At 39.3% G+C, this 24,559-nt stretch overlaps 1 protein-coding gene and 1 long non-coding RNA gene across 3 annotated transcripts in view; one reads left to right on the top strand and one right to left on the bottom strand.

Annotated features, from left to right (window-relative positions):
• LOC117522886 (CSC1-like protein 2) overlaps nucleotides 1–24,559 on the top strand; it is an 81,248-nt gene that overhangs the window by 33,697 nt on the left and 22,992 nt on the right. The window contains exons 4-15 of one of the 2 annotated variants that reach the window (XM_034184304.1): nucleotides 1,306–1,347; nucleotides 2,502–2,571; nucleotides 2,840–2,877; nucleotides 3,045–3,187; nucleotides 4,484–4,535; nucleotides 4,641–4,749; nucleotides 4,845–4,915; nucleotides 15,413–15,493; nucleotides 15,613–15,736; nucleotides 18,501–18,634; nucleotides 18,763–18,900; nucleotides 19,272–19,425. In XM_034184304.1, the coding sequence (XP_034040195.1) occupies nucleotides 1,306–1,347; nucleotides 2,502–2,571; nucleotides 2,840–2,877; nucleotides 3,045–3,187; nucleotides 4,484–4,535; nucleotides 4,641–4,749; nucleotides 4,845–4,915; nucleotides 15,413–15,493; nucleotides 15,613–15,736; nucleotides 18,501–18,634; nucleotides 18,763–18,900; nucleotides 19,272–19,425 (1,156 nt within the window). The remainder of the gene's footprint in view (nucleotides 1–1,305; nucleotides 1,348–2,501; nucleotides 2,572–2,839; nucleotides 2,878–3,044; nucleotides 3,188–4,483; nucleotides 4,536–4,640; nucleotides 4,750–4,844; nucleotides 4,916–15,412; nucleotides 15,494–15,612; nucleotides 15,737–18,500; nucleotides 18,635–18,762; nucleotides 18,901–19,271; nucleotides 19,426–24,559) is intronic. The other variant, XM_034184305.1, reaches the window with a different exon arrangement.
• Nucleotides 127–14,431, bottom strand: LOC117522888. Its single transcript, XR_004564361.1, has 3 exons — nucleotides 14,344–14,431; nucleotides 10,963–10,965; nucleotides 127–139 (listed from the first exon to the last, which is right to left on the bottom strand). It is a non-coding gene; the product is annotated as an uncharacterized LOC117522888 (long non-coding RNA).

Consider the following 24,559-nt stretch of genomic DNA (forward strand, 5'->3'; position numbering starts at 1 on the left):
GCTATTGAGCTTATTGGGACTACTACAGCAAAACCTTCTGCATCTCTTCTACTACAACAAGCGGAAAATGGTCGTGGTCAACAACATATGCTACATGCTCTTAGATGCACCGTGACGGACAACCAGGAAAAAACTTTGGCTGAGACCTGATAGAACCAGCAGTTGGTGGGACAACCTTGTCAGTGGCATTGTCATGGACTGAATAGAGGGAGACCTTCCTCATATGCAGAGCCTCTCTCGTTGCTCTGCTCACTCTACGTCATCTTCTCTATTTTTTGTGGGAGCATTACGGCATCATATACAGGCCTGGCATATATACTGTAGTTAGTGTTTTCAGTGGTATAGTGTGTACACAGATATTTCTTGAAATGGTGCTTTGTTTACAGAACATTTTTTGAAAATGATAAAGAGAGACTTTATAGGGAAAGTTCCATTTAGGCGTGGACAAGGCAATAATGTGCAGTGTTCATTATCATGATGAACTATCGAAACTTGGTCATTCAGTCACATATCCATTGTGGCTATCCATAGGATGTATATGTAGACCTTGTGAAGGAGATCTCAATCACTGAGTGGCAGGAGACAGTCTTTCACACAATATCCAATGTTTTGGATAAAATCGGAGCAATTTGAGACCATTTCTGAAATAAAATTTGGGGGGCACCAGCAGCCACTTTGAGCCACTATCAGCAATAGTAGTCAGGAGGAGGAGTTCACTCTGATGCTGGAACAGAAGTGCAAGGGCTCCATGGGAGAACTGTAAATGATGCAGAATAACTGACTTATGTATGAATGGTTTATGACTTTTATTGTGGTGGTTTGGTAAAGTTATGTTAAGTAATTGTGCTGTAAAAATCCAGAGAAGTAATATTTGGCACATGTGTAAATTTTACCTCACACCCTGACTTTTGCATGTTGTTAGCAGCTTGTTGTTAATAAAAAATGTGTCCAAGAGGGAGACATTTTTTTCAGGGTTTTCAGTCACCACCTACTGTTGTGTATGTGACATATAAAAGTGGAGTCCTCATAAGATGAACCCATAATTTTCAGATGTATTTCCATAAAAACAAAAATACTGTTTGAGCCAAAACTGTACATTGTGTAGCTGTTTAGCCTGTGACAGGGTTTTTGTTTTAAATCAATACTGCAAAGATTAAGAGTTCCCCTTTAATATATAATGAATAATTTTCTTAGTCCTTATTTCCTTTTTGTATTGTCTGTGCGTGTGGATGTGTTTTGCCTCCAAGGGGTGCAACGTTGTCTTGCTGCAGAAATTTAGTTTGTTTTTGCTTTTCTCTTTACCAGAAGAAGGTTTCAGCTGTACAGTCGCCTGGATAACGAAGACTAGTATGTAATCTCACTATTTTGTTGTCTCGCTGCCCTTTTATTCTTTTCCTTTCCTTAGTGTAGTTAATCTAACCTCTAACTCTTGTATGTTTTGCCTAGGCTGTGGGTTTCGGCGTGTTTTTTATTTTTTATTTTTTTTTATTTGGTGGTTTGTTTCTTCTTCCTCCAGGCATTTTCCAGTACCAGGAGTCTAATTAGTGTCCCTCTTGTACATCTGCTGTTGAGTGTCTGTCCTTTCTCATTGTTCTAATCAGATCTGTGTGCTAATCTGTGTTGACCTCTTTACGAAGCATGGACTTCTTCTGTGTGAGTGTACCGCATGAGCTGCACAGGCGAGATGCTTACAGGGAGAGGTAATGCTTCCCTGTTCTATGGTAGTCTGTCAAAGAGCCATAATAATGTTCACCTTCAGTATAGACCTGAAACGAGCTGTTTTGACTTCATCAGTGTGGGAGGGGTGATCTGACGGTCAGTTATAACTGCAGGCTCTCCTCAGTCCTTTCAAGATCCCTATTGAGTTTTTGATGGTGAAAGTGTGAACCACTAAATGTTTTTTGGAGTTCCAGCAGTGCCTTTGTCAGCTTCAGACATTTCAGTGAACTATAACTACACAATGTGTGATGTCTTTTGGGCAGAAAAATCAAAATTGCTTTATGTATAAGGCACTGATACTTTTTTTTAAACTATTTATTTAAATTTTTTTTCCACATTTTCTCATAGCAGAATATGTGGCAATGTTGGGCAGGGGTCTTGTTTGGGCTTTTGTTACTATGCTTTAGTTTCCTCACTTTTTTCCTAGACCTTCCTTCCTTTATCACAAACTTTCCTCTGATGGTGATGTGGTCAACCTGTGTTACATAGGTCCGTTACTTGTAGCGTTGCATGGAATGTGACTACAGAGATTGTTCCTGTGGTCGGCCGGTTTACCGACCGAAATTCTGTGTTCAGCCCACACAGGATTTACAGAGATAAATCTTTTCAGTCCATTTCAGGGCATTTGTGTCTTTGTGTGCAGATATGCTTTTCTGTTTGCAACATGAGTGATGATCCCTGTGTGCAGAGACACTAATAGTTAACATTCACTTTAGGAATATGGTGATACTGGAGTTCATTGACATTTTTGAAAATTTAATGGGGTTTTTTTCTGCTTACAGTATGACGCCTGAGACACCTCAGCGCCTCGCGTCAGTTTCCAGCTCAGTTGACATTGAACAGAGAGACACAGTAAGTGTGGTAATCTTCTTATGCAAAATGATCATTTCTTGTAGGACAGTGGTTCCCAAACTGTTTTCCTTTTCTCCCTACTCTACTTGCATTCCTGTAGTTCACGAGGATAGAGTATAAAATATTTAGATTCAGTGACTTTTTTTCATTGTGAAAACTGCTATATATATATATATATATATATATATATATATATATATATATATATATATATATATATAAAATAAATAAATAAATTCAGTCAGTTCTCTATTCCCTTCTGTTTTAGGGATTCTGCTCCTGGATAACTGCTATCTTCCGTATCAAGTGAGACATCACAGTTTGTGTGCCAGAATGTTGCCTTCAAATTATTGCTTCAAATCTACTTAAGCTCTGTCCAGCTTCAACATGGAATAATAAATGAGAATTATTTAATAACTCATTGTTTCACATCGTTTTGAGGGGTTAACTTTGTTGACCTGTTGTCCTTGTAGGGACGACGAAATAAAGGAGAAGTGTGGTGACGATGCCGTGCATTACTTGTCCTTCCAACGCCATATCATTGGCTTACTAGTAGTTGTGGCTGTGCTTTCTGTGGGCATTATCCTACCTGTTAACTTCTCTGGAAACCGGTTTGGTGAGCTTTATTGTCATGTCATACTTGAAAATGTCGTCAACTTTGTGATTTACTTGTGCTACTTAGGTTAAGTGGCACTTTGTGATCATTTTGGGAGTGGATTTTTATTTATTCATTTAAATTCATCCTGGATTTCTGTTTCCTTTCTTAAATTCCTTTTGTTTGTTTGTTTGTTCTGACTAAAAGTGGCTGAACAAAAATGTGTGAAAGATCAGCACTAGAGTGTGCTTTGTAACTTGTACAAGCATGTGCACACATTTACTGCACAGTGTACAATAAGGGCCTTGTCCTTTAAAAAAAAAATAGACAGGCTACATGATTCTGAATAAAATGCAGGCATGAGAATTTAAAAGGATTTTTCCGTAAAATAGGGATTTTTACGATGGGTCATTCTCATGCCTGTAAAATGAGAATCTTGGATTTTTATGTATTTTTTTTAAGATGAAATTGAAAGTCTACACAACAAGAGCATCTTCTTTCATTTCAACTCCATTGTGGTGGTGTACAGAGGCAAAATTACAGAAATTTTCACTGTCTGAATGCTTTTATCTGACTGTCACTTAACAAGACCATACCTGCAGGGGTGGTGGCCAAGTGATTAATGCACTTGGTTTCGGTGCGGCGGGTTCCCGGTTCAAATCCCACCCCCGCCATATTTCTCCGTGTAATGTGGAGTTGCGCCAGGAAGGGCATCTGGGATAAAACTTGTGCCAATTCAATATGCAGATCCACCTCTGATTTGCTGTGGTGACCTCTGCTGCAAACAAGGGAGCAGCTGAAGGGACTTACTTTACAAGTCCATATTTAACTGCAATTGCAATATTTCTCAGAATAATTACAAAATGTTTTTTCATGAAATCCTGCAACCCTAATGGCAACCTTCAATGGAGGACTGAGGCTATGTCATTTGTTTCCAAATGGCAACCCCCCATCTGCTTTAAACATTTTAGTTGTGTTTCCTTAATATTTCAAGATAATGCTAACATTTATTTATTTAACATTCATAGTTTATAATATGAAACATCTGATACTCCCGTTTTTTTTTTTTGTTTTGTTTTTTGGCCAGTGAAGGAAGTAACGGTGGGCCACCATTTCCCCTGCATAGATATGCACTTTTTAAGTGCCCTTCTAGGTGTTAATTTGAAATTACTGAATAGTTTTTCTAACTGTTCTAACAGTTTGCCAAGCCCCGGTTCACTAATGTTGTTGCTGCTGCTGTTGTTGTTGTAGTACAGTGTGATTTTTTTAAAGTCTGTCGTCCAAAGATGTCATCTTGTTAATTTTGTGTTTGCACAGAAAATGATGCCTACAGTTTTGGGCGAACAACGCTTGCAAATTTAGATGTCAAGTGAGTCACTTTATGCAGTCATATTATTTCATCTCTACTTTGATACATTAATTGGAGTCTTTCACTTTTTTTTTATGCTGTTGCCAACCTTTTGTGGGTTTTCAGGAATACACTACTGTGGCTGCACACAATCTTTGCATTCCTCTACCTGTTACTGACTGTGTACAGCATGAGACGGCACACCTCCAAAATGCACTACAAAGAGGATGACCTGGTGGGTGGCATGGTGTCAGTCAGCAAATTGTCATTTTATTCATCTGCACTCACCTCTATATGTTTTGGTAATTTCTTGCCTTAACGTCTATACAGGTAAACCGCACTTTATTTATCAGTGGAATCTCCAAGTATGCAGAGGGCAAAGACATAAAGCAACACTTTGAGTAAGAAGTTTTCTTCTTTTTTTTTTTTTTTTTTTTTTTTTTTTTTTTTTTACACTGATGTATTTTACTGTCTATGTCATAAGACTAGAAAAATTGAATAACTCTGCAAAGAGACAATTGTGAGAGAAGCTACCTAGATGAAACTCGAGGAGTTATACTTCTGTGGCTGATTAGAGAAAGCGCATCATGCAACTTTGGTCTGTTGCGCCATCAATCACAGCTTCACAGTGGAGTTGTGAAGGAAAGGATTTTTTTGGGGGGGGTCCTCTCTCGGCATCCGTCCGTCTCGAGAGACGATGGTGTAGACCCTAGTTGGTTCGTCTGCACTTTCTGGCGTGGCTGTGAAGTCCGATCCTTGAATGGCAGTCTCTGCCGCACCTGGCGCAGGCGAAGTGAGTGGGTTTCTAGGGCTTGTGTTGGCGCTCTTTCCGCTTTGCTCTCTTGTTGATGGCGACTGATTTCCGTGTTGCTTCCGAGGCTTTTGTGCCCTGTTTGATAGAAAGACGCCAAGCGGGTGGTTGTCTGCACAGCTCTCCCACGTCTGGACATCGATGTTGCAGTTTTTCATGTCTCTCTTGCAGATGTCCTTGTAGCGCAGTTTTTCATCAAAGTTCTCATTCGTGGGGGGTACAAAAAGGGATTATATGTAATCTGTGTCTGAAATTACATGGTATCTCTTTAAGAAAGTTCTTTTGGCTGTAGATACATCTGTGAGGTATGGATGAATTAGCTATCCCCCTGAGTTGTTGTCAACCAAACCCCAGGGCAGTTCATAGTGCAGTGCAATGGCACATGCTTGCAGAGGTGACCTGATGGTCATTAGTTGTTAAACTCCAACATTAAATCCGAAAAGATTAGGATGTTATTGGGGGGGACATGCAGTGATTCTTAACATTTACTATGACATTGCACACAGTATGAACCAAAGATATTTCATGTTTTGTGTGGTTAACTCCATTGACACCAGATCAAATTACTTGTACAACCCCAATTCCAGTGAAGTTGGGACGCTGTGCAAAATGTAAATAAAAATAGAATACAATGATTTGCAAATCCTCTTCAACCTATATTCAATTGAATACACCACAAAGACAAGATATTTAATGTTCAAACTGATAGATTTTGTTTTTTATGCAAATATGACCTGATGGTCATTAGTTGTTAAACTCCAACATTAAATCCGAAAAGATTAGGATGTTATTGGGGGGGACATGCAGTGATTCTTAACATTTACTATGACATTGCACACAGTATGAACCAAAGATATTTCATGTTTTGTGTGGTTAACTCCATTGACACCAGATCAAATTACTTGTACAACCCCAATTCCAGTGAAGTTGGGACGCTGTGCAAAATGTAAATAAAAATAGAATACAATGATTTGCAAATCCTCTTCAACCTATATTCAATTGAATACACCACAAAGACAAGATATTTAATGTTCAAACTGATAGATTTTGTTTTTTATGCAAATATTTGCTAATTTTGAAATGGATGCCTACAACACGTTTCAAAAAAAGCGGGGACAGTGGTATGTTTACCACTGTGTTACATCACCTTTCCTTCTAACAACACTCAATAAGCGTTTGGGAACTGAGAACACAAAATGTTGAAGCTTTGTAGGTGGAATTCTTTCCCATTCTTGCTTGATGTACGACTTCAGTTGTTCAACAGTCCGGGGTCTCTGTTGTCGTATTTTGCGCTTCATAATGCAGCACACATTTTCAATGGGTGACAGGTCTGGACTGCAGACAGGCCAGTCTAGTACCTGGACTCTTTTACTATAAAGCCACGCTGTTGTACCACGTGCAGAATGTGGCTTGGCATTGTCTTGCTGAAATCAGCAGGGACATCCCTGAAAAAGACGTTGCTTGGATGGCAGCATGTGTTGCTCCAAAACCTGGATGTACCTTTCAGCATTGATGGTGCCATCACAGATGTGTAAGTTACCCATGCCATGAGCACTAATACCACCATACCATCACAGATGCTGGCTTTTGAACTTTGCACTGGTAACAATCTGGATGGTCTTTTTCCTCTTTTGTCTAGAGGACGCGACATCCATGATTTCCAAAAACAATTTGAAATGTGGACTCATCAGACCACAGCACACTTGTCCACTTTGCGTTTGTCCATTTCAAATGAGCTCAGGCCCAGAGAAGGCGGTGGCGTTTATGGATGTTGTTGATGTATGGCTTTCGCTTTGCATGGTAGAGTTTTAGCTTGCACTTGTAGCTGTAGCGATGAACTGTGTTAACTGACAATGGTTTTCTGAAGTGTTCCTGAGCCCACGTGGTAAGATCCTTTACACAATGTCAGTGTTTAATCCAGTGCCGCCAGAGGGATCAAAGTTCACGGGCATTCAGTGTTGGTTTTCGGCCTGCCACTTAATGTAGAAAGTTCTCCAGATTCTCTGAATTTTCTGATTACATTATTGACTGTAGATGATGGACTCCCTAAATTCCTTGCAATTGAACATTGAGAAACATTGTTCTTAAACTGTTGGACTATTTTTTTTTTTTTTTTTTAATATGCAGTTGTTCACAAAGTGGTGATCCTCGCCCCATCTTTGCTTGTAAACGACTGAGGCTTTTGGGATGCTCCTTTTATACCCAATCATGAGTGTCCTCAGTTCCCAAACACTTGACTGTTGTTAGAAGGAAAGGTGATGTAACACAGTGGTAAACATACCAATGTTCCAGCTTTTTTTGAAATGTGTTACAGGCATCCATTTTAAAATGAGCAAATATTTGCACAAAAACAATAAAGTTTATCAGTTTGATCATTCAATATCTTGTCTTTGTGGTGTATTCAATTGAATATAGGTTGAAGTGGATTTGCAAATCATTGTATTCTGTTTTTATTTACATTTCAGACAACATCCCAACTTCATTGGAATTGGGGTTGTATGTGAGAACTTACCTGGCAATAAATTTGATTCTGATTCATTTGTTTGTACACATTTTATGCCTTCTACACAACAGAATGTTGGGACATTTACCACTTTGTAATGTTGCCATTCCTTGTCACAGCACTTAAGATGTTTTGGCACTGAGGATACCAAGCAATGAAGTCTTCTTAACTTAAGGGTTGCAACAGTATGGGGTCATTGTCATTGAATTCCTTTATTGTTACTGTACACAGTTAAAGAAGATTCAGTGTGCAGCTTCTCTATATAATAATCACCCTATACAATGAGAAAAATATAATATTAAAAAACAAGTACAATGCACATATAGTGCGAATGTTCATTAAAAACGGCTGAGGTCTGTTGCAATGGGGTGTTTTAATGTGAGTACAAAAAGTTATGCCAGGGCCACTTGATGGACTGGTAAAGTCCATTTATGGCTCTTGGCATAAAACTGTCTCTGAGCCTTTAGGTCCGTGCATGAAATGCTCTGTAGAGTCTGCCAGACGGGAGAAATTCAGATAGACTGTGGCTTGGGTGTATGGAGTCTACGCAAGATCTGGTAGCTTTCCTGAGGCAGTGTGTGCTGTAAATATCCTCCAAGACTGGGAGCTGCTTGTATTTTTCATCTCAAAATTCTCCTTCCAGTCTCCATGGGTAATGGTCAGGACTGCAGGCCAGTCAAAGTCTAGTAACTATATCATCGTCATCGTCTACAGAATCTCCATATAACTCTGTATTGTAGTGCTTATCAAAGCTTTCCCAAAGTAATGCCTTACCCATGTGGTTATATCAGCTATTGATAAATGGCAGTTTTTGATGCAATGCTGTCTGAGCGATCAGAGATCATGGATGCCAAGATTAGTCTTGCCCTTTATGCACTGAAATTCTTCCATGTTCCTTGAATCATTAAAGGTATGCACTGTAGAGGGAGAAATATGCAAACCCCTTCCAATCTTTCTTTGAGGAGCACTGTTATTAAACATTTGAATACATTTCTCACACATTTATTGACAAAATGGAGATTCTCTTCCCAGCTTTGCTCCCCAAATACCCAACCATTTGTGGTTACTGCTTTTGTACCAAATTGTGATTATGACCACCTGTTGACATAACCTCTTTGAAATAACATAATTTTATTTAAAAAAAATTTTTTATCTTATTACTAGTCCTAATGTGCCCTGTCCCTGTTTTTTTTTTTTGTTTGTTTGTTTTTTGGGGTGGGGTGGGGGGGTGTCGTTCAGTGTGTTGCAGGCCTGAAATGTAAGAAATTTGGGTGTACATTCCCAAATGAATTGAAATTGACCCCATCCATCCATCCATACCATGCTTATTCCAATAAGGGTCGCGGGGGACTGGAGTCAATCCCAGCACTCATGGGGCGCGATGTGGGGTACACCCTGGACAAGACACCAGTCTATCACAGGGCAACAGATGGACAACAAAAAACACACACATAGGGGCATTTGAGGGCATTCATGCACACCTACAGCCAATTTTAAGCTTCCAATTCACCTCACCTGCATGTCTTTGGATGTGGAAGGAAGCCAGAGCACTCAGAGAACCCACGCAAACGTGGGGAGCACATGCAAACTCCACACAGAAAGACCCCAGGTAGGAATCAAACCCACAACCTTCTTGCTGTGAAGCAACAGTGCTAACCACTAAGCCACCTTCCTATCGAAATTCACCAAATAACACAGGAAATATCTTTGGCTCATACTGTCTGCAATGAAATAATCAAAATAAATGTACGAATCACTGCAGGTTTTATTTTCATTTTCCATCCATCCCAGATTTTTCTGATTTGAGGTTATAAATTGTATTTCCATACGTAACCAATGTGCAACAATTAGTCATCCATTTTTATCAGTCAGTGTTTGAGTTCAGAAGTGTTTGCATTTCAGTAACTGATTTATGCAGTATTAATTTAAAAATAAAATGTTTTAGAAATTGATTTTCAAGTGCATATCAGAAAACCTAATTACCAAATATCCATCCAGTTTTATCCATTCTTGACAGAGTCTCAGGACAGCTGCCACTAAACAGCACTGCTGAATCATCAGGCAGAGAGCAGCCACAGTCAGCTGACTTGTTTAGCAGGAATTTCCAGCACTGACTGAATCATTCAAAACTTGGTATTTTGGTTTTTGTTTCTGTGTTGATGTCATGCTGCGTCCCTTGTCTAGTTGTAGAGATCCTTGGGATGAGTGCCCACAAACATGTTTTCCCTGTTTTAGTGTGTGTGAAATGGTACAGATAGTACTTATTTCATCTTATATGGTCTTGTGTAACTGTTGGCAATCTTATGTAGTGAATTATCAGTCACTTGATTTGGGGCTTATTGGTATTTGCAATAGATCACTGCTGAACCACTCAAAAGTGGAAATGAGCTATTTTTAAGCAGTATTTATGACTGTTAGTAACCTTGTAGCATGTTGTTTTTAAATACATATGTTCTTTCAAATCAGATGAAAGGTCATATTTACAGCTTCTGATTGTCATTGGATTTTAAGCATTTTTTTGTGGTTGTTGAGCATAATTGAGGAACATCACACATCAGGAAAAGCAGAGTATAATTTGGTATCCTGTTAGTTCCGACTTCATATGAGGCTACCCAGCAGTGGGGAATAAGTTTCATTACACTAGAAGTCTTTCAGAAAGCGCTGTAACTAGGTTTAAGGATATGATTCCTTCTTTATGTTCTCTAATGCCATATACCAGTGTAGAGTAGCTACCTAAACTCTGTAAGTGAGATAGAGTATCTCGTCAATAGTTTTACATCCTCATTGAAGACAACTTTGGATGCTGTAGCTCCTCTAAAAAAGAGAGCTTTAAATCAGAAGTGCCTGACTCCGTGGTATAACTCACAAACTCGTAGCTTAAAGCAGATAACCCGTAAGTTGGAGAGGAAATGGCGTCTCACTAATTTAGAAGATCTTCACTTAGCCTGGAAAAAGAGTCTGTTGCTCTATAAAAAAGCCCTCCGTAAAGCTAGGACATCTTTCTACTCATCACTAATTGAAGAAAATAAGAACAACCCCAGGTTTCTTTTCAGCACTGTAGCCAGCCTGACAAAGAGTCAGAGCTCTATTGAGCTGAGTATTCCATTAACTTTAACTAGTAATGACTTCATGACTTTCTTTGCTAACAAAATTTGAACTATTAGAGAAAAAATTACTCATAACCATCCCAAAGACGTATCGTTATCTTTGGCTGCTTTCAGTGATGCCGGTATTTGGTTAGACTCTTTCTCTCCGATTGTTCTGAGTTATTTTCATTAGTTCCTTCATCCAAACCATCAACATGTTTATTAGACCCCATTCCTGCCAGGCTGCTCAAGGAAGCCCTACCATTATTTAATGCTTCGATCTTAAATATGATCAATCTATCTTTGTTAGTTGGCTATGTACCACAGGCTTTTAAGGTGGCAGTAATTAAACCATTACTTAAAAAGCCATCACTTGACCCAGCTATCTTAGCTAATTATAGGCCAATCTCCAACCTTCCTTTTCTCTCAAAAATTCTTGAAAGGGTAGTTGTAAAACAGCTAACTGATCATCTGCAGAGGAATGGTCTATTTGAAGAGTTTCAGTCAGGTTTTAGAATTCATCATAGTACAGAAACAGCATTAGTGAAGGTTACAAATGATCTTCTTATGGCCTCGGACAGTGGACTCATCTCTGTGCTTGTTCTGTTAGACCTCAGTGCTGCTTTTGATACTGTTGACCATAAAATTTTATTACAGAGATTAGAGCATGCCATAGGTATTAAAGGCACTGCGCTGCGGTGGTTTGAATCATATTTGTCTAATAGATTACAAATTGTTCATGTAAATGGGGAATCTTCTTCACAGACTAAAGTTAATTATGGAGTTCCACAAGGTTCTGTGCTAGGACCAATTTTATTCACTTTATACATGCTTCCCTTAGGCAGTATTATTAGACGGTATTGCTTAAATTTTCATTGTTACGCAGATGATACCCAGCTTTATCTATCCATGAAGCCAGAGGACACACACCAATTAGCTAAACTGCAGGATTGTCTTACAAAGACATGGATGACCTCTAATTTCCTGCTTTTAAACTCAGATAAAACTGAAGTTATTGTACTTGGCCCCACAAATCTTAGAAACATGGTGTCTAACCAGATCCTTACTGTGGATGGCATTACCCTGACCTCTAGTAATACTGTGAGAAATCTTGGAGTCATTTTTAATCAGGATATGTCATTCAAAGCGCATATTAAACAAATATGTAGGACTGCTTTTTTGCATTTACGCAATATCTCTAAAATCAGAAAGGTCTTGTCTCAGAGTGATGCTGAAAAACTAATTCATGCATTTATTTCCTCTAGGCTGGACTATTGTAATTCATTATTATCAGGTTGTCCTAAAAGTTCCCTAAAAAGCCTTCAGTTAATTCAAAATGCTGCAGCTAGAGTACTGACGGGGACTAGGAGAGAGCATATCTCACCCATATTGGCCTCTCTTCATTGGCTTCCTGTTAATTCTAGAATAGAATTTAAAATTCTTCTTCTTACTTATAAGGTTTTGAATAATCAGGTCCCATCTTATCTTAGGGACCTCGCAGTACCATATCACCCCAATAGAGCGCTTCGCTCTCAGACTGCAGGCTTACTTGTAGTTCCTAGGGTTTGTAAGAGTAGAATGGGAGGCAGAGCCTTCAGCTTTCAGGCTCCTCTCCTGTGGAACCAGCTCCCAATTCAGATCAGGGAGACAGACACCTTTTCTACTTTTAAGATTAGGCTTAAAACTTTCCTTTTTGCTAAAGCTTATAGTTAGGGCTGGATCAGGTGACCCTGAACCATCCCTTAGTTATGCTGCTATAGACGTAGACTGCTGGGGGTTCCCATGATGCACTGTTTCTTTCTCTTTTTGCTCTGTATGCACCACTCTGCATTTAATCATTAGTGATCGATCTCTGCTCCCCTCCACAGCATGTCTTTTTCCTGGTTCTCTCCCTCAGCCCCAACCAGTCCCAGCAGAAGACTGCCCCTCCCTGAGCCTGGTTCTGCTGGAGGTTTCTTCCTGTTAAAAGGGAGTTTTTCCTTCCCACTGTAGCCAAGTGCTTGCTCACAGGGGGTCGTTTTGACCGTTGGGGTTTTACATAATTATTGTATGGCCTTGCCTTACAATATAAAGCACCTTGGGGCAACTGTTTGTTGTGATTTGGCGCTATATAAAAAAATTGATTTGATTGACATTTGTTGACTTGATTTTGACAAACTGTCTTTCTTGCTTTCGTTGTTCATAGTTTTCTCTGACTTACTGTTGTAAGATAAGACACAAGTTGATGTGATGTTTCTGTTTTCTTATTGTATTGGTTCTCATACTCTCAGCAGTCTCGTCCCCTCCTACTTAATACTTTACTTCTTACTTAATTTCTTTACTGGATTTTAATTGCTTTCCCTCAGCTGAATGCTTTGGCTCAGAGGAGTCTACAGTTTTTCTTTATCCTTGTAAAACATTTGTCCACTTAATACAGAGATAAGTTTTCCTTTTTGATTTCTTTAGGGCAGGGTTGGTGGTTAAGTGTGCTTGTTTCCATAAGGTTCTCGGTTCAAGTCCACCCCTACCTGTTCTCCATGTAATATGGAGTCACATCTGGAAGGGCATTCGGTGTAAAATCTATGCCGATCCACATCTAATCTGCTATAGCAACCCAGTTTGAAACAAGGGAGAACCCAAAGCACTTATTTGTACTTTGTTGTTTCCTTAAATCATCCCCTTCATGCATAGTTACTCTATTTGAGGATGACCTCCTCTTACCAGATTTGCTATATAAAGAAGTTTCTTCATGACTCATTGTATTGTAACGTAAAAGGCTACATAAACCTTGCAAAAAATTCTAGACCTTTTATCAGCACATTTCACTGAAATAATGAGGTTTTAATACAAATGTCTGTGAAATAGCACAGCAGTTAATTACTTTTAGCCCCTTGAAAAATGTGGCAACATCCATAATTAAAATTTAAAGATTCAGCTAGATGTGCCCTTAACTGTAAACCATGAAAAAGTAAATTCTAAAAATAAATTTGAGTTTTTAAATTTAAAAGGTATGGAATTACAGTTGATTTTATTTTGCTTCATCCAAATGATAAAAGGTATACAATAACTGTCTTTATTTCAATTGTTTTGTCATCGCAGTTATTAATTACAAATACATATTGTAAAAACCAACACTCTAGTCACTGAATATTTTAAAAGGAAGGATTGTGTTCACTTCCTGTTGTATTGTAATCTTTTGCTATAGAATATCCCATAATGCCCTGCGCAGGCAGTAGCCTAGTGCGGCAGACTCTCTCTTTTAAAGCAGAATCTATGGAGAATAATAAAGAAAATATTAAAAATAATCCAAGTAAATCACCAAATGTATTATCTGACAAAGACTTGTAAGGTGACTTTTATTGCCTCATGGCAGCAGTTGGAGTGAAATGTTTATTGCAAGGAAAGACTGTAACGATCTACAGATTTCTCAGCAATGAGCAGCACCAAAACAAAGCAATCCACAGGAATGAGGAAGATGGGATACCTTGGATTCCCAAAAGCCATTCAAGGATCTGCAGTGAACACTTTGTCAGTAGTATATTTTTAAAATTAGTTTTCTCTTCTGTTTTTATTCTGTGAGTCTTACTATTAACAAATATTCTGATAGGGAATGTGCCTGTTACGATCCAGAATAGTAAACTATTCAAATCGTGTATCATGATGGTTAAAAAACTAAAAATGACATTTGACTAACCTATTAACTGAAAATGTCATGTTATTTCTTTGTTCTCCTCCCTAGGGCAATCTCCAAGACACACAAGAAAAAGGCAGCCTTTGAAACTGTTTACTGTCTGCCACTGTTCCAATACTTTATTGTAAAATAGGTGTAAATAGACTTTCAGGCCTATGTTTAATTTTTTCCGAGTTGTCTTTGCATGATCACATTCAGACCTCAAGCCAGCATTTATTTTAGTAACACGTGACGTTGCCAGGATATATTTTGCATTCCATCTCCAGCGTGGCAGCAGCCTTAAAGTTTCAGTTGCATTTCTCTACAGTTTCAATTATGACCCTCAGATGAGAAAATAACTGCTGAAATGAAGCAAATGAGAACACATTAGGTCATTATGATTGCCACCTCTGTGTGAAAGAATTTGATAAAAGTGTAGAAATTATTAATATACATAAATGCAGATAAATAAGAGTAAGGTTAACAAGTTAGTGTTTGTACTGAAACACCACCACACAAGGCATTTTGTCCAGAGAATTGTGACGGAGCCAAAGCCTCTGAGAAATGGATGGATCTGCACTCATGCATTTAATGTTTTCACCATATCCAAAGTAAGGTTATTCCTTACCCACGTGAAGTGCCTTGGAGCAACTTTGCTGTGATTTGGCACTATATAAATAAATTAATTTGAACTGAACAAACAATTGGCATTGTCTCATAGATGCCATCAGCTTCTGTGTAAGGTGCTGACATTCACACTGGGAACATTTTTGAGTTTAGTGTTTTCAAAGACTATTTGCACCACTGACCCTTTGGTTAATGAACAGCCACTCTGCTTTTATTTCATAGGCAGGCATATGAAAACTGTTCTGTGCGGGAAGCACGAATCTGTTATGATGTGGCTCGGCTGATGTATCTTCATACGGAAAGGTAATAAATGTGTTAAAGGATTGTTTGCAGGTTGTTTTTTTTAATTTTTTTATGAATGTCCAAATGGTTCCCAGCTCCTGAACCTCTTGAGTATGATGTGGCTGATATTTTGTTTGCAGGAAGAAGGCAGAGCGTAGCAAGAGATTCTTCATTGACCTACATGACAAAGAGCACATTACCACCATGGTAAACCCAAAGCCATGTGGTCACCTTTGCTGCTGCATCATCAAAGGCTGTGAACAGGTCAGACACCTTATTTTTGGAGCTTCCCATCAAGACAAAACTGTTTACTTGGAAGTCTCTTATTTACACATGCAGAGATGGTATTCACGACCACCACAACTATTATATTGTTGCAATCATATTGATAATATAAGTCACAACGGAGTATACGTATGTTGCATCATGGAGAGGGAATGAAACACTTGTCATCATGCTTGAAACATAATTCAAAAGATTTCAAGAAAAAAACATTTTGTAACAATCTGGAAAGACTATTCAGTCACACAGCAGCTGACAGAACACCAGCTAAATATCTTTTAATACTGCTTCTTGTTTCCAGTGTAATTGAAATGCACTGAATTATTATTGTGTATGTGTGTCACTACACTTCTATTTTTTGACAGGCATATGTTGTAGGTCCTCCCAGACTAGTTAAAAACAAACAAAACATTTGTAGTCAAACTATGGTGCCCTTCTGCAAAGCTTTCTAATAACTGTTTTGCTCGCTATTTGGGAAAAGGGTTCATTCCTCCATCTTGCTGTAGCCCACAGTAGACTTCGCTGAAGATTGTCGTTTCAGTAGCCCAGTGCATCAGTAAACATTAGTCCTCCAACCGGGACCTGTACAAGGAATGATGTCGAACTCCATTTCCGCATGCACAAGTTTTGGCCATGGCGACACCACCACAACCATCTATTTGTGACAGGTCCCGGGGATAGTCTTGTTGTTTTAGTGAGTCTTCGACACTGTCCTGATAGTATAGGATGCTGCGCTGTCATGGAATTTTTACAAGTTTGACAGCTTTTGTTCTACAGTGTGCCTGGTCTTCCCATCTTGAAGGCAGTCCTGGATATTCATGTCAAGTCATGCAGCAACACGATGCAGGGCTCATAATTGAGTCTTACAAGTGTTGATAGTCTCGATGGTATCTTGCTAAATTATGGCAGTTCCTGGTTCAGTTATGACTCACTTCTCTGTTGTAATAAGGTCATGACCTCGTTGCAGAGAAGGTTTGTGAATTGTCAGAATGTGATCAGGATTCACCATGACAACTTTGATCTGGTGGATTCATGGGAACTTGTTAAAATCTTGTATGTGGGAATGGTTCTTTAGGAAAGCCTCCATGATTATTACTTAACCTCAGTCGCAGATCCAGTTGCATCTGATCAGAATCATCCATTTTTTAAAATTGTTCGATATTGGATAAATTAAACCCGAGATGCTACCTGTTATAAAACTGCATATTCCAGAAACGTGATGCTAGTGAACCGAACAGCTTGCTGCTGCTTCTTGACAGAGCCACGGTGCATGTTTTTAAAGCAATTTAACACTCTGCTTTAATTATGCATCAAGCCTGTTTTAGATCATCAGCAGTGCATGTTGGCTTTGCAGCATAGTGACAGCAAGCAGCATTCAGAGCTGCCACAGTGAAAGTTTCAAAACATATATTTCACATTGCTTCAAATGCGCACACATTCTGTCTCCCAATTCTACAACTTGCAGATGGATTTCTGAAGGCGACATGCTTTTCTGAGATGTATAGCTGTATGTCGATTGTAGCTTGCTAAATTTTGGAGGATCCTTAAATAGAGCTGGAATTAATTTGTATCAAAGAAATGGTTATTTAAAGAGTATCACTTGCATTGTGAGGAAATTTTAACTTTTCTGTGAAGCAATATCACTTTTTATGTAATGTCTAAACTTGAGCATAACTGGGTCTGTTTGGTGTTCTAGCTTTAAAATCAGGCCAGTTAGGATAAGGGAAGCCAAAAATATGAAAATGATTGTGGCTCTTGTGGTTAGTAATCTTATCAAGCAAACATGTCAGTTGTGATCCAGTTTTGGTTAAAGGTAAAGAAAAGGTGAAAATAGACAATAGAAAATACAAATACAGAGCACATTAAACAGTACAACTAAATTGAGGGGATCAGGGTGAGAAAATAGTCATCAAAAAGCCCTCCAGAATGCATCCCTGGAGGGGATGATTGCAAAAGGATTTTGATTAAAAGATAGACTGCTTATGGTTTGGGCATGAAAATTATTTATTTTTGCTTTAATCATTGAAAATGGCATAAAACAAGTAGCAAAAAACTCCATAACAGAACTACTCTGCCAGGTATGGAGACAAGACTTAAAATAAGGCTCCTGCGCATGGAAGCGCATGAATGAAAGTAATGGCAGTATATTTTAGACTGTTGTTCTGTACAAGGATGCTGGTCCTGTGCGTGTGAAAGGATGTATATTTTTATGGATCCAACACTGTTAGACTTGTAGAAGGTATAATGAGTGTGTTACCATCCAGACCCTTTGAAGGCAGAGAACAGAGTTGACCATCCGGATAGCCTGAAGGGTGAGTCTGTTACCCAATCTGATGAAGTAGGTATGAAGGCTCCAGTATCGCCTCCCACTGGCAGAAGCCTGAAGAGCTGTATGTGGGATGGGAGAACTGGAGCCACTCACAGTATTAGTAGGTTTACAAGTGAGATGTTCTCAATGTCCAGGAGGTAGGGGAAATGTAGCACCAATGATCTTTCTAGCCATGTCCACTACGTGCTGCAGGGTCTTGCACTTGGACAGTGTAGTTCACAAACCATATCCTTATGCAGCTGGTCAGAATGCTCTCTGATGCATTGGTCAAAGGAGCACATAATGGCTGTAGGATTGTGCATAACATGCGATTTATGTATTTATCCTTTGTCTTTCTAAGTTTTGGGTGAAATTTGAATATACCACTGCTAAAAACCTACCTCACTGATCCTTAATAGATTTCCATGCCCCATACAGGAAGAGGCAGTGAGCTATTATACTAAACTGGAAGCTAAACTAAAAGAAGAATACAAGGCAGAGAGGGAGAAGATTGGCAAGAAACCCTTAGGAATGTCCTTTGTCACCTTCCAGAATGAATCCATGACTGCTGTGTAAGTACACCTTCATGCACTAAAATTTGTGGTTTTGTACATGATTTTTTTTTTTTAGTTATTGTTGTCTAAGTAAAAAGATGTGAGATTTGTGGCAACTGTGTTTGGTTTGATATTTTTCTTTTCAGAATTTTGAAGGACTTTAATGCATGCAAGTTTCAGGGATGTCACTGTCGTCGGGAGCCAAAGCGATCTCAGTTGAGCTCCAGACTTCACACATCCAACTGGACTGTCAGCTATGCCCCTGATCCACAAAATGTCTACTGGTAAGCCCATATTTAAGTAATGTAAGATGTTATTAAACCAGTATAAAGCTTCGGTTCAAAGTTTGGCTGTAGTTAAAGATAATAATTCATTAAATTACTGTACCAGTTACAGAAAGCAAGTGCAATAGTTTGGGTGGAATAACAATACTTCATACTCATATAATGTAGGGTTCTGTACAGATAGAGATTTGTACATAGCAGACTGAAGAATAATTAAACTTCTGTCTAGTAGGAGCAGATATTCTTATGCAAGCAGTCAACACAGTTTTTGACCTTGAGTATCGGTTTACTGGCCATCTGTGTCCATGACTACAGGTCATCTCTCTATGTCTAATACAGTCTAACACAGCTATGAAACCTTACTTCCACAGGGAGCATCTGTCGCTGGGAGGAGTCTCATGGTGGGCCCGCTGCTTGGTCATCAATTGTGTTCTTTTCATCTTGCTCTTCTTCCTCACCACACCAGCTATAATCATCTCTACTATGGACAAGTTTAATGTGACCAAACCAGTCGAGTACCTAAATGTAAGCGCCATGCTCCTATTACAGCTACATTGCATGATTTTTTTTTTTTTTTTTTTTTTTTTTTAGGCATCTGTTAACAGATTAAACCTTGCAGACAGGCAGCATGAGGGACATGTCCCAGAAGCATACCAGACGTCTGTTGCATCGTGTGACATGCTTAACTCTAGTGAATAGACATGGCAGCTATTTTTTTCTAAAGTGTGCAGCTAAGACCCTGTTCAGATTGGAGTTTGCAATCTAGCTCAAGTGGGATTTGATGGAATTTGAAAAACAGAAAACATCAGATGGGCATGAATTGCTGACCAACAGCATTGGAAACACAAATGTGTGGACCCGTTTGACTTTTTATATACAGTGAGGCAAATACGTATTTGATCCATCGTCAGTTTTGCCACCTACAAAGAATGGAGAGGCCTGTCATTTTTATCGTAGGTACATTCAACTGTTAGACAGAATCAAAAAAAATAAATAAATCAGAAAATCATATTGCATGATTTTTTTTTTTAATAATTAACTTGCATTTTATTGCATGAAATAAGTATTTTATCACCTATCAGCCAGCAAGAATTCTGGCTCTGCACTTTACCTGTATTAATTGCACGTGTTTGAACTTGTTACCTGTGTAAGAGACACCTATTCACACACTCAGTCAGTCACACTCCAACCTATCCACCATGACCAAGACCAAAGAGCTGTCTAAGGACACCAGGGAAAAAATTGTAGACCTGCACAAGGTTAGGGCCCTGTCCCACTGGGGAGAGGATTAATTGCGCATGAATTATAACCCCTGGCAAAAATTATGGAATCACCGGCCTCAGAGGACGTTCATTCAGTTGTTTAATTTTGTAGAAAAAAAAAGCAGATCACAGACATGACACAAAACTGAAGTCATTTCAAATGGCAACTTTCTGGCTTTAAGAAACACTATAAGAAATCAGGAAAAAAATTGTGGCAGTCAGTAACGGTTACTTTTTTAGAGCAAGCAGAGGGGAAAAAAATAAGGACTCACTCAATTCTGAGATATAAATTATGGGATCACCCTGTAAATTTTCATCCCCCAAACTAACACTTGCATCAAATCAGATCTGCTCGTTAGTCTGCATCTAAAAAGGAATGATCACACCTTGGAGAGCTGTTGCACCAAGTGGACTGACATGAATCATGGCTCCAACACGAGAGATGTCAATTGAAACAAAGGAGAGGATTATCAAACTCTTAAAAGAGGGTAAATCATCACGCAGTGTTGCAAAAGATGTTGGTTGTTCAGTCAGCTGTGTCTAAACCCTGGACCAAATACAAACATGGGAAGGTTGTTAAAGGCAAACATACTGGTAGACCAAGGAAGACATCAAAGCGTCAAGACAGAAAACGTAAAGCAATATGTCTCAAAAATCAAAAATGCACAACAAAACAAATGAGGAACGAATGGGAGGAAACTGGAGTCAACGTCTGTGACCGAACTGTAAGAAACTGCCTAAAGGAAATGGGATTTACATACAGAAAAGCTAAACGAAAGCCATCATTAACACCTAAACAGAAAAAAACAAGGTTACATTGGGCTAAGGAAAAGCAATCGTGGACTGTGGATGACTGGATGAAAGTCATATTCAGTGATGAATCTCGAATCTGCATTGGGCAAGGTGATGATGCTGGAACTTTTGTTTGATGCCGTTCCAATGAGATTTATAAAGATGACTGCCTGAAGAGAACATGTAAATTTCCACAGTCATTGATGATATGGGGCTGCATGTCAGGTAAAGGCACTGGGGAGATGGCTGTCATTACATCATCAATAAATGCACAAGTTCACGTTGATATTTTGGACACTTTTCTTATCCCATCAATTGAAAGGATGTTTGGGGATGATATCATTTTTCAAGATGATAATGCATCTTGCCATAGAGCAAAAACTGTGAAAACATTCCTTGCAAAAAGACACATAGGGTCAATGTCATGGCCTGCAAATAGTTCGGATCTTAATCCAATTGAAAATCTTTGGTGGAAGTTGAAGAAAATGGTCCATGACAAGGCTCCAACCTGCAAAGCTGATCTGGCAACAGCAATCAGAGAAAGTTGGAGCCAGATTGATGAAGAGTACTGTTTGTCACTCATTATGTTCATGCCTCAGAGACTGCAAGCTGTTATAAAAGCCAGAGGTGGTGCAACAAAATACTAGTGATGTGTTGGAGCGTTCTTTTGTTTTTCATGATTCCATAATTTTTTCCTCAGAATTGAGTGATTCCATATTTTTTTCCCTCTGCTTGGTCTAAAAAAGTAACTGTTACTGACTCAGAAGATTTCCGGAGTCTGAACGCACGGAAGTACACACGGAGGAAGACGTTGCATCAGAATTTTGGCTCTCTGTTGGAACTGTTTACACAGAGACTGCTACCTGCTGCTTTGGACTTTGAACTAACAGTCTTTTTTACTTTTTTTTTTTTTTTTTTTTTTTTTTTTTTTTTTTTTTTTTTTTTACTTTTTCACTGTGCTCCAACGCCTAAAGAAGACCTCTAACGGTCGAAACATCGCGATGGAGCACTTTCATCAGCTAACTTTCATCAGCGTTGGCAAGCTAACTAGCTTGCTAACGCTTTCGTTTTTATTTTATTTTTTTAGCACCGTTGTCGTGCGTTCGCTGTTGCCGTGCGTTACCTGTGCTGCTTCATGGCCTGTCTGGTGCCTTAACTAAAGCACTCCTTCTGCTGAATCACCTCTAGATTATTTACACATTATTCACTTTGCGTGTTTTTAGGAATCCGCTAGGTTGCGTAGCTACTAGCTCTTAGCCGATTTAGCATGGTGGCTTCTCCTGTCTCTCCGGTCCTTTTCTGCTCTGGGTGTGAAATGTTTAGTTATTCCTCGGCCTCCTTTAGCAGTAACGGTACTTGTAATAAGTGCAGCTTGTTCGTAGCTTTGGAGGCCAGGCTGGGTGAATTGGAGACTCGGCTCCGCACCGTGGAAAATTCTACAGCTAGCCAGGCCCCTGTAGTCTGTGCGGACCAAGGTAGCTTGGCCGCTGTTGGTTCCCCCCTGGCAGATCCCGGGCAGTCGGGAAAGCAGGCTGACTGGGTGACTGTGAGGAGGAAGCGTAGCCCTAAACAGAAGCCCCGTGTACACCGTCAACCCGTTCACATCTCTAACCGTTTTTCCCCACTCGACGATACACTCGCCGAGGATCAAACTCTGGTTATTGGCGACTCTGTTTTGAGAAATGTAAAGTTAGCGACACCAGCAACCATTGTCAATTGTCTTCCAGGGGCCAGAGCAGGCGACATTGAAGGAAATTTGAAATTGCTGGCTAAGGCTAAGCGTAAATTTGGTAAGATTGTAATCCACGTCGGCAGTAATGACACTCGGTTACGCCAATCGGAGGTCACTAAAATTAACATTAAATCGGTGTGTAACTTTGCAAAAACAATGTCGGACTCTGTTGTTTTCTCTGGGCCCCTCCCCAATCGGACCGGGAGTGACATGTTTAGCCGCATGTTCTCCTTGAATTGCTGGCTGTCTGAGTGGTGTCCAAAAAATGAGGTGGGCTTCATAGATAATTGGCAAAGCTTCTGGGGGAAACCTGGTCTTGTTAGGAGAGACGGCATCCATCCCACTTTGGATGGAGCAGCTCTCATTTCTAGAAATCTGGCCAATTTTCTTGGATCCTCCAAACTGTGACTGTCCAGCGTTGGGACCAGGAGGCAGAGCTGTGGTCTTATACACCTCTCTGCAGCTTCTCTCCCCCTGCCATCTCCTCATTACCCCATCCCCGTAGAGACGGTGTCTGCTCCCAGACCACCAATAACCAGCAAAAATCTATTTAAGCATAAAAATTCAAAAAGAAAAAATAATATAGCACCTTCAACTGCACCACAGACTAAAACAGTTAAATGTGGTCTATTAAACATTAGGTCTCTCTCTTCTAAGTCCCTGTTGGTAAATGATATAATAATTGATCAACGTATTGATTTATTCTGCCTAACAGAAACCTGGTTACAGCAGGATGAATATGTTAGTTTAAATGAGTCAACACCCCCGAGTCACACTAACTGTCAGAATGCTCGTAGCACGGGCCGGGGCGGAGGATTAGCAGCAATCTTCCATTCCAGCTTATTAATTAATCAAAAACCTAGACAGAGCTTTAATTCATTTGAAAGCTTGTCTCTTAGTCTTGTCCATCCAAATTGGAAGTCCCAAAAACCAGTTTTATTTGTTATTATCTATCGTCCATCTGGTCGTTACTGTGAGTTTCTCTGTGAATTTTCAGACCTTTTGTCTGACTTAGTGCTTAGCTCAGATAAGATAATTATAGTGGGCGATTTTAACATCCACACAGATGCTGAGAATGACAGCCTCAACACTGCATTTAATCTATTATTAGACTCTATTGGCTTTGCTCAAAAAGTAAATGAGTCCACCTACCACTTTAATCATATCTTAGATCTTGTTCTGACTTATGGTATGGAAATAGAAGACTTAACAGTATTCCCTGAAAACTCCCTTCTGTCTGATCATTTTTTAATAACATTTTCATTTACCCTGATGGACTACCCAGCAGTGGGGAATAAGTTTCATTACACTAGAAGTCTTTCAGAAAGCGCTGTAACTAGGTTTATAAGGTATAACTCACAAACTCGTAGCTTAAAGCAGATAACCCGTAAGTTGGAGAGGAAATGGCGTCTCACTAATTTAGAAGATCTTCACTTAGCCTGGAAAAAGAGTTTGTTGCTCTATAAAAAAGCCCTCCGTAAAGCTAGGACATCTTTTTACTCATCACTAATTGAAGAAAATAAGAACAACCCCAGGTTTCTTTTCAGCACTGTAGCCAGGCTGACAAAGAGTCAGAGCTCTATTGAGCTGAGTATTCCATTAACTTTAACTAGTAATGACTTCATGACTTTCTTTGCTAACAAAATTTTGACTATTAGAGAAAAAATTACTCATAACCATCCCAAAGATGTATCGTTATCTTTGGCTGCTTTTAGTGATGCCGGTATTTGGTTAGACTCTTTCTCTCCGATTGTTCTGAGTTATTTTCATTAGTTACTTCATCCAAACCATCAACATGTTTATTAGACCCCATTCCTGCCAGGCTGCTCAAGGAAGTCCTACCATTATTTAATGCTTCAATCTTAAATATGAT

This window comes from Thalassophryne amazonica, chromosome 13 (assembly GCF_902500255.1).
Source record: "Thalassophryne amazonica chromosome 13, fThaAma1.1, whole genome shotgun sequence".
Taxonomy (NCBI): domain Eukaryota; kingdom Metazoa; phylum Chordata; class Actinopteri; order Batrachoidiformes; family Batrachoididae; genus Thalassophryne; species Thalassophryne amazonica.